At 40.4% G+C, this 10,360-nt stretch overlaps 1 protein-coding gene and 1 long non-coding RNA gene across 6 annotated transcripts; one reads left to right on the forward strand and one right to left on the reverse strand.

The window, feature by feature from the left end:
• The first annotated feature begins 2,538 nt into the window (after positions 1–2,538).
• Positions 2,539–6,231, forward strand: LOC107221725 (toxin Tbo-IT2). 5 transcript variants are annotated; one of them, XM_046740917.1, is made up of 4 exons: positions 2,539–2,699; positions 3,839–4,014; positions 5,088–5,181; positions 5,442–6,231. In XM_046740917.1, the coding sequence occupies exons 2-4, from the start codon at positions 3,921–3,923 to the stop codon at positions 5,575–5,577; spliced, it is 324 nt and encodes a 107-aa protein (XP_046596873.1). In that variant the 5' UTR covers positions 2,539–2,699; positions 3,839–3,920; the 3' UTR covers positions 5,578–6,231. The 5 variants fall into 5 exon arrangements, with proteins under 5 accessions (XP_046596873.1, XP_046596872.1, XP_015516315.1 ...); XM_046740916.1 differs by having other exon boundaries at positions 2,540–2,699; positions 3,658–4,014; XM_015660829.2 differs by having other exon boundaries at positions 2,540–2,699; positions 3,731–4,014.
• On the reverse strand, positions 5,944–8,101 carry LOC124294657. Its single transcript, XR_006904587.1, has 2 exons — positions 7,691–8,101; positions 5,944–6,902 (listed from the first exon to the last, which is right to left on the reverse strand). It is a non-coding gene; the product is annotated as an uncharacterized LOC124294657 (long non-coding RNA).
• Between the last annotated feature and the right edge of the window lie 2,259 nt (positions 8,102–10,360).

Raw genomic sequence — 10,360 nt, forward strand, 5'->3', positions numbered from 1 at the left:
ATGTTCTAATAACACGGTGAGATCGAATCCGCTAGGGCGAGCTCAGCATCAGCATCATCCATTCCAAGTGTAAAGCGGGAAGTATTAAAGAAATCGGTACATCCCCTATGTTATTCATTAATGCCTTAACCATCCGGCAAACTATTTTCGGTCTGAAACAAAATGCGAGTTTGATTCTATAAATATTTTGCGACAATGCCTAGCGATTCATTCACGTCAGCTGTATCGCAAGTCATTGTCACATAATTCGTATAGAATCGAACTCGCATTTCGTTTCGGACCGTGAAGAAGTTAGACGAAAAACCAAAGCATCGATGAATATTACTCTACATGATGTATGTACGTACCTACGTATATACACACCCACACAAGCCGCGCCGATTAACGTTTTGCAATGCAGATGCCTGAACGAGAGAGAATCGCTTTGCCGGAAAATTCAGTTTCCTTGATTGATTAAAAAATTGACGACAGATGGCAGGATAAGAAGGGTACATACATACAGATGAAAAGCTGCGGCGGATAGAAGATCGTAAAAGTATCCATGGCAACCCAACCTCTGACGTCGGTCTTTCATCCGCAATTCTTTACGCTTCATCATTAAATGATATAGGTATGACGCGGGGTGATTTGCTGCCTCAACACTCGTCGATACTCGATTCGGAACAACTGCGAGGATGCAGGACTTGTTCTGCCGTATCAAGTATTCAGACCGATGACAGCTGTTATCGATTTCTGCAAGGCATAACGACATTACGTCCGTTCGTTCGCGGTACCTATCATTTATTACTAGCTATTACGATAACGTTTCGATTCGTTCTGGTGCGTGATTCTCATTAAGAGGCAACCACGGGGACGAAACTGGATCGTGTCTGTAATACTCATACAAATTTTTCTAGTTTTGTTCACCGAAATAGTCTCAATACGATTAAATGATAGGGTTTATATACCACCACTCGTCCAATATTGGCTCGACGTAATCGAAAGATATATTGCACATAAGACAAAGGTATTTAAGTCCTTCGAACAAAAGGGTTTGGCACCGCAATGGGAAGGGTTCTGTTGCAATTGCAAAACAAGATTTGCATGGTAAAAGCACTGTATAAAGATTGCAGACAGATTCTTCTGTCATTGTAATTAAAAAATTATCATTTCGGTGTAATTTATGCTACAAGAATTGAATACAACATCCAAAAAACGCAAAGAAATGTGCCACAGTTAATGGTATGCTCATTCAACAGTATTTGACCCGTGACGCTTCAGCTGTGCAAATCGGACTTTAATACAGGTAGTCGGAGCCCATTCTACGTATTAACTACTTACGTTACTGCTCTTGTGAGTAGGGATTCTGGTGCCTCAAGGGAAGTATTTTTCCACTCTGATAAAATATTTTTTAGATTCAATATGCAACATATCCTTTCATTCCAGTAACCAATTAACGACTCATATTACACGGTAATCTTTACTCCATTTTGTCCACCGAATAGATTTAGTATAAATTTCACTTCATTACTGTGATAATATCACGAATCAAGTATAGTTATTTCAGTAGCTTTAACACATCAATGTCGAGATATCGTATGTGTAAGTATACTTTGTTAAATTGAATTATTTCATAATCTTAAACCAATCACCGATTGATTTTGGTATTCGCAATTTAACCGTCAACTTTGAAAAACTTTCCACTGAACGCGTCTGCGAACTGATTGAAAAAGCTACAAGTTTTCTCTGAGAGATATAACGGATGCATATTTATAGTGCTCAGTGTAACTTGCGCCTTTTGCGAGGTAAATTTTATAATTAAAGTTGGTCCATTCGGTTCAGGGAAGCTGCTAACTAATTACTTCACTGCAGGGTGATATTTTAAACGAACCTCGTCCGCCCTTTATCGGCTTAACGAAGAAATCCTTAATTGGTCCTTCGACCGATGGATATACATTGTGGCTTGTTGACTGTATTTCTTTTATCCTTTGTCGTTCGAGGTTCAGTTAATAGTGGAAAATGTTTATTTAGATAATTTCATGCAAAAGGAACGCGGGGCTGTTATACCAAGGCTACTGTTGCGTAATATTTCATCAGTCTAGCGGTATAAAGGATTACAGGTAAACAATGTCCCGAGCCTCTATCCAATTACTTCCCATGTATATAACCGAAGGTATAACAACATTGACTAACAGATCTTCCTTAATATCTGTAAACATCCAGATACCAGGAGCAACAGCACGTTCGTCTACAATGCATATATTATAATATCGGCCACTTACTTCCCGGGGTATATTCCATTGGTATGTCACCAGTTGCTCCTCTCCTTACATTCATCCTTTATACCCGTTTCAACGCAGTGATCGCGCAGCAAGAGAAAGGCGACCGGGGTCGGGGTTTGTGGAAGGGTAAGATGGAGGGGTTGAAACATATCCCATTCTATCCCATTCTATCCCATCCCATCCCATCCCATCCCAGCGCATCTCATCCCCGTACCACAGCACCCACGGAACCTCTGTACCAGGCCACGCCTCCCGTGTCTATATAAAGGTGGATTGAACTGGCGCGCGTCACTCGCAACTCTGGCAGCAACCCGCCAACGAGTAATAAGACTAAAAATACGAATTAAAAGCCGAGAGGAGGGAAAGCGTCAGGAGGGTAGACAGGGACCTAGACGTACAAACGAGGCGGAGAGTGTGGAAAAAACAGAGATAAACAGAGTGAGAGAAACATTGACTAATCAAGAGAATCGCAGTGTTAGGCATTATAGGGACAAACAAAGCGCGGAACACCGTTCTGAAATTTAAGAGAATCGTGGAGAACGAAAAGGTGTGTGAATGTGCGTTCGTGCGCGAATGAGAGGGAGATCGAGAGAGAGAGAGAGAGAGAGAGAGAGAGAGAGAGAGAGAGAGAGAGAGAGAGAGAGAGAGAATAGAGAAAGCGTGGGGTAACTTGGTGCGTCAGAGATGCGGTAAATACCGCACATATGTGTAAAGCTGCATTCATACATACACGTATTAATGATTGTATCACATGTGTTGGCTATGCGTATTAGAGCGACCCTTGAAATGGACTTGGGTGAATTTTAAAGCTCAGTGCCAAAGCGCAATTTCGCATCACAATTAGTACGAATCTAACGTGACTGCGAGTGCTATTTCTGAATAAAAATCGCCCTTGACGGGCCATGCCAAGTTCTGCAACCGTACGAGATATCGCATTAGGAGTTTCCAAATTATTTTCCCACTAGTATCAACAATATGTTTTCGATTCGTGTGAGCTTAGAATTTTTTGAACGACAACTCAAAGTCAATGTTATTCAACCGCTGACAGGCAAACATCCAAAGCGTATACCTCTCGTGGCAATGAGTGTAACAAATAGCCAGTGGAAATTAATTTAAAATATCTCAGCTTCTAATAAAGCTGGCGAGTCGTTTTTTTATTCAAATTAAAGTTCAAACAATTCTGCATGAAATGGTTGTATTACGAAAGTAATTAATTTGAACTAAGCAAATAAAAATGAACGTTAAAGGGGTTCAATACTTACGGTATACTCCAAAAGTACAAAATTTTTGGGGGGGACATTTTATCCTCATTGCCTTTCAGGGGTTAAATGAAAAATAATACGTACTTACAGATACCGGTTTTAATTTATTGACCAATTTTCATTTATCTATCTAGACAGCTGATTCGAATTCACTCAAACTGGTTTTAAGGATCATCTTAATTATATGTATAACGTATTCATGAACAGATAAAGGGGTGCAAGACAAAGACAGAGTGAGATAGAAGGATATTAGAGTGGCAAGGTGTTGATCTTCTGACAACACGTACAGGTCGTAAAAACTTTCTTTCATACAAGCCGAAGAAGAGACGAAAACGGGGGAAAAGGCGAAGCAAAGCCTTAGTGCGCAAGGTGACAGTATTTAACGAGATAGACTTCGATGTACAAGATGAAGACCAGCTTACTTATTCTTGTCTGTGCAATTTTCATCCTCTTGGCTGATCATGGTTATGCAAATCCTTACTTCGAAGATGGTAAGTATGTGTGTTTTTGTTTAAATTTTTTTCTTCTCACTTTTGAGAATATATAGCTACGTACCGATCAACTAGTATAATTCACTACTTTTTCGCTGTCTAAGTAAATCGTCATTCGTTGGTAAATCAAGTCGAATTATACACTTACACTAATAAACCAACAAAAGGGAGTGTGTACCGCCTGCTGAAGGTTCTTTGAAACGTTCGAAAAATTTCAAATTGAACGCTTGATCTGTAGCGAGATTATGTAACGTCTTAAAAAATTAACGGTACGTGGGTCAGGCGAACGTGAATCGCTGCGAGGACGATGATAGATCGTTCGAATTTTCACAGGTTCGGTTGTAAGTACATTTTAATATACCTGTAACTGCGCACGCAGGAAAAGACAATTCGACGAACCAGCATATTTTTATGTTAATATAGTGGTTACAATAATTTTCGGTGAAATAGCGAAGGTTATGCAAGCATAGCGAATTACAGGACTTTCCACTGTAGTAAGCCCATTAGTTACACTCGCAAAATTCTCGTTGTTGCAACAAATTTTCTTGTTGTCTCTACATTAGCACTTAAATTTGCTGCTCCAGCAATTTGTTTTTTTCCGTGTGACATGAATGTATATGGCGTACATTGTACCTAAAATTTGTCGTAAAGAGATCTGACGGTGCGGAAAATTGTCCTTTCGGTACTGCAAGATAAGGTGATGCGTGGAGTTTTTTACGAACTTTAAATAATTCAAAAACGATTCTCTAATTTTTTTCCCATTTTTATCTCAACTCCTACCCGTGCCTATAAGAGGGTGGATTACTCCATTTAAAATACACGTATTTCGGACAAATAAATCTCAGCATATATTTTATTGTAAGAGTAATAATGATGAAAAAATTTTGTAACCGCGAGGTTTTGGTAGGCATTAGTGCTACTGTGTGAGAAAAAATTTACATCATCATACCATTCAATCTCGACGAATTGCACACCCTCGAAATCTAACTTTTTTCCATTTAGAGGTGGTGCAATTTGTGGTGAATTTTATATGTGTATACCTATATCTGTTCCATGTATCGGTTTGTTTCTAGACGAGACCGAACGGATCGCAGAAGATGATGGACTCACCGAATCCGAGTATACGGACAATGCATTGGACCGTTTACTTCACGCAGCTCAACAGAAGTGAGTGGGCCAACCTGGTCAATGAATCAGTTCTATCACTCGTTCTCCATCCACATCTAATCTCTGGACTTTGTGTTCCATACGATGCAAGAGATACAATTTTTCCGATTTTGATAGTTTTCCTTCTATCCCCCTTCAACAATGCGTTACGCCCCATATCACTGTGTAAAACGCGACCCGGTATGAAAATGTATTTTTCGTATTCGCATTTTAATTACGATTTAACTTAATCTCTGGTGGTTGCACATCTGTCTTTACAGGCGTGGCTGCGTACGCCGCGATGGTAACTGCGATCATCGGCGAAACGATTGCTGTTACAATTCAAGCTGCCGATGCAACCTCTGGGGATCAAATTGCCGCTGTCAACGAATGGGCATCTTCCAGAAGTGGGGATAAGCTATTGGGTTCGTCGCAAACGCAGAACGGCCCTACCCTCCGTATCGCGAGTAAATCGCAGACATCCTGCAGGCTCCAGGCACCTACTCGCGTAACTCGGTCTTTACTATAATATATATTATAGATAGGATATGGTAATAATGTGTGATACGTATATAAGTATCGTCCGTATAAAACAACGTAAAAATCATTTTCTCTTCGTAAGGCAGACGTGAAATCAGACTGCGAATTACGTTCTTTGTGGTTTTTTCTACAATGCGGAATTTATCCGCGTGCTGGGTAACTTGGGGCCAGACGACCCTGCCGAGGATTTGCGCCGGAATTTCATTCGATAATATTTTTGGGAAATTATTTTTGCTGGTGCAATTTACGTTGTTAAAACGTTAGTTTGCACACTAAGTGCAGGAACTATAATTTACGAGCTTTACGAGCAGATTTGAATTGCTTGCTGATTCGTTAACATCGATAGTTTACTTCTTTTCCAACTCCAGTTTCTTTCACTCTCGGAAACACAAAACACGAACCTTTATCGTTTGACTGGCTTGAAAAACATTCCTCGACTTGTCTATCCATGTGCTAACATTATGCGATGTATTCATCTATTATTAGTGTTACACTTGATGTCTAATTATATTAATAAACTACATAAATATAAATAGAGCCTAATAAAAGATATGTATTAAAAACTTGTCCATCCTCGCGATTTATTTTCGTGTTCTTGCTATTCTTACATGTCTACCTGGCAATCACCGACGTGTGTCTTCTTATCGTCAGATGACAGATCGTTTTATGTTCATTTCCAATTAGCTGCAGTTATGCAGCTTGGGTAGGTACGAAGTTGGAAGATGTAAACTCGTTTAGTTGGTATCACAGACTTGTTTAGCATTCGCATACGTGTTGATAATTGTATCAAGACGAGCTGATTTTGATACTTCGGTTTGGCACGTCAATATCATGCCTATAGGCGTGTCGTTTATTACACATGATAGATGTATTTACCACAGGCCATACTTAGCAAAGTTCAATCGTTATGACAACGAGTTTACAATCCAAATGTTGAAATGTAATAATGCTATTGCGAGAAGGTACAAATGGCATGAAACGAACATAACCACGTGTACTAAATTGCCGTTCGGGTGATAGACTGATGGTACTGACAGCTCATGTGGACAGTATCACAAGGAGAGTATCAGACCTCCGGACCACAGATTAATTCTGCTGAAACTTCCAGGAGTGTTTCTTTGGGCCCAAAATATGAAGCTTCTGATGTCTGGTTCCATCCAGTGGGCCTTCCTTCGGTCGATTTACAGTACTGTTTGGTATGTCTAAAAATGAACGGAATTATTATCAAGATGATCCCGGGTGGTAATTTTATCTCCCGTACATTTCTCTATTGTCTTTTCAAAATACAAGAGAGACATCAAAAATCGTGGCACAGGTAACAGTTATTGCTAAGAATTTCAAAATTGTATCATAGGTGATGAATCATGAAACGTATAAATTAAATCACTGAAAGATTATGCACATCACGTTGAAAAGAAACGTGCAACGACATACACTTGATATTTAAAGGGGTCGTCTTGTGTGATGGCTGTTTATGCAGAGGTTTTTTGGGTATTTTTTTAAGATAAACCATTGAAATCAAATTTTTCATAATTTTCACATTATATTTATAGATATTCAAACAAACTTTGTACATTTTTTTGAGATGAAGTAGCAAATATAACCTTATCTATACTGCCCGATAGAGGAACGTGTGTAAAAGAAACTGTAGGCGTGAATTGGAAAATCATAATTGCTTCGGCAGTTTTTTTTTTTTTTTTTTACAAAACAAATTGAAATTTAAATTTTTTTCCATCTGTTTAACTCGCGGATAGTTTGTCTTCAAAAAATATCCCAAAAAACCTTTAAAGAAACACCCTTCACACCAGACGACCCCCGTGGGTCAAATGGAATATTTGAGAAAAAGGGTTTAAAGACGTTACAGGTTATAGGTGCTGTGTAAGTGTGTATTTGGCTACATTTTCGTGCCTTGATAGATTCAGTTGGCACACCTGACATCGCTATCGGTACTGTCACGAAATTAATTCCAATCACCGATTGTGAATAATACCTTTTCTCTTTCTAGAATGATGCATCTCAGATATTGTGTTCCATATTCACAAATCGGCCCTCGCAATTGGTTAACACGGATGAAACAACCAGACCAGGCTTTATTTGGTAAAATTCTCTGTGTTAAGATAAGGTTCTGATACCTTTAAGCCTGGTGATTTTGAACATCGGCTGACTTGCGATATGGTGTGCACCTTTAATATAAATTTATTCAAACACACGCACATGCACACACGCTGTATTATTATTTGCAGATTAGGTCGGCAGTCAGTTGTCAGTAACAGAAAACACGCAGAAAAGTTCGGAAGACCAATGAGGTTTGGCGCTGGCCTGAGGTAACTGGGAACTGGTAATTAATTTAACTTGTGAGTCTGCTGCGAATAGTCCCAAGAGAAGGGAGCACGCGGTAGCGACGAACGTCTTTCTCGACGGCAATCCGAGCTGGGTTAGGGTTAACTTGGTTAACCCCAAGTTTTGACCTACGTAGTGCGATATCATCAAGCGTATGCGTCATAAATATATGTACATACCTATATTATATGCCTTGCACGCGCGCCTTCGCGATTGCGAAACGTAAGAAGGAAATACAGTCTAAAAGTATACGCGTTAACCTAAATAAAAATGAATCGATTTTTTAAAGAAGAGAAAAATAATAGGCACGTTCCTCCAAAGGTCAAAATACTACACATACTACCCAACGGATTGCGAACAATTTTCAATTGAAGCAATCTATGGCGATATGTGTTGAATGCTTCTTAAGAGAAGGTGTAAACAATTTTTAATTAATTCATTAAAGCACGTGAATGGCTGAAACATACTATAACGGTAGTAATTATTACAATAATTGCACCGTCTCGCCAATTAACCGAATAATTCGGATCGCATTGTCTCCTATTTGGGTCAATTATTTCACCAGGTTAACCCGCTGTAACGTAGATCTAGTTTCTGAGGAAAAAAAAAATACTGGCCTAGTATTTTGTAGGTGTAAGTCGAAGAAGCAAGGAGAAGGGCTTAAAAATGTCATCAATCAGGGCTGCGAAGGTTGAGCCTCAGGTCACAAGTTCACAAGTGTCACTTGTAATTGGCATCTGTCTTGATCCCGTTTATTTTGTCGAAGCTGAGGCGACGATGAAACCTGCTTTTCCGTGAGAATTAGAAGCTGGCAATTAATCGACTTGGTAAATGAATTTCATTTACTTGCGGCAAGTATTGCAAAACACTTCGTCTGCAATCTGTGCCTAATGGCAGCGCCGGATTTATAATACAGAAAAGTTCCTTGTCCTTAGTCTGATGCGGTAATGGTGAATGACTCAAGCAACTTTTCGCTCAATTCAACTATGTGTTCAACTTTGTAGTCATTGAGAAATAACCGAGACGTCGAGTGACCCGAAGAGACGACGGCTTCCGGAAGGGTAAAGGAACCTGCAGGACAGGACTATGACCTGTGAGTAACGGCTGTTTTACCTGTACCTGTAAGTCGCATATTACCGACTTCGTTACTTTTATGTTGAAAGATTTTTTTATCCCCATAACGAAAGATCTTCATCGTGAGATTCTTGTTTTTTTTTGTAGCAAAAGCTTGACTAATTCCTAAAGTACCAATATTTACCAAGTGTAATTCAGTCAGGTGACTGCAGTTTTATTCTAATTTTCTTCTTCGCAATAAGAGCAGTGTCGATTTCTCTGGACGCATTATTATGCCCTTGTTTGTCTGCAGTCGGGTTTGAGTGATAAATAAATTATTCGTTTGCTTGAACGGCGTCCCATACAAATGTGGCTCTACTGATCGGATAAAGATCAAATTGTATCAGCAGGTGTGTAATTGAGGTGGGAAACATCTTTGAAAGTACCGAGTACAAACGTCGCAGGTTTGACGCGTTGCCATAACAGGGTGAGTCGCAATCCAGCGCATTGTTTCGGAAAGTCGGACAAGTGAAAAAGTTGGCTACATACGCCATTCCACGTTTAGTCTAGACTTTTGCGCATCTGTAAGCGATTCCATCCTGCAAGTGATGCTGGTTGCCACACGCGATCCTCGACGTTCTCTAATGTGTCGCAAGCGTTATCGGCTTTCCCGCTATCCGCCCCGTCTTATTGTGTATAACGGTATTGTGTTTCGGACCGATTGCGGGTTCAGTTCAGCCGAGATTTGTAGCCGCGATTCCGTCGTTCGCCAGCGAGTACGGACAACGACATGTAAACCTACACCCGGTGCATAACATAGGTAGCCAGCTACTCTCGGGCCATGATTACCTGCATCGATAAAACAGGCACGGAGGTACTTGCATATCGTACAGGATCTCGCCATCGACAGGTGGGGCTTAATTAGTATAGTACACGCAACAAGTACAACGAAAACCGAAAAAGTCTCTGGAATGAAAAGTATCGTTCGCAAATGCCGCACCTTCGTAGCCGTACTTCGTCGACTTCTATTCCCCACCGTCACGCTTCCTCGGCTCTTACTCAGTTTTCCCCCGTCGCTGCTCCTCGCCACGCAGCTCTGCCGTTCGGCTACTCTCGCCAAGGTGAGGAGGAGCTGGAACGAGGAACTCTAATCCGACAATGTACAATACATACATACAAATAGGTATGCACGTTTCTACGCTGGTATAAAGTTGTATATACCCAACGCGGGGAGTGCCTGAGCGAACGTGGCGGTGCCTTGGCACCA

This window comes from Neodiprion lecontei, chromosome 5 (assembly GCF_021901455.1).
Source record: "Neodiprion lecontei isolate iyNeoLeco1 chromosome 5, iyNeoLeco1.1, whole genome shotgun sequence".
Classification (NCBI taxonomy): Eukaryota; Metazoa; Arthropoda; class Insecta; order Hymenoptera; family Diprionidae; genus Neodiprion; species Neodiprion lecontei.

Bases quoted from the DNA above. Each gene is read 5' to 3' on its own strand.
- LOC107221725 (XM_046740917.1), top strand. From the start codon at position 3,921: ATGTACAAGATGAAGACCAGCTTACTTATTCTTGTCTGTGCAATTTTC. The intron at 4,015-5,087 runs GTAAGTATGTGT...GTTTGTTTCTAG, and splicing joins AAATCCTTACTTCGAAGATG to ACGAGACCGAACGGATCGCA. The intron at 5,182-5,441 runs GTGAGTGGGCCA...CTGTCTTTACAG, and splicing joins CTTCACGCAGCTCAACAGAA to GCGTGGCTGCGTACGCCGCG.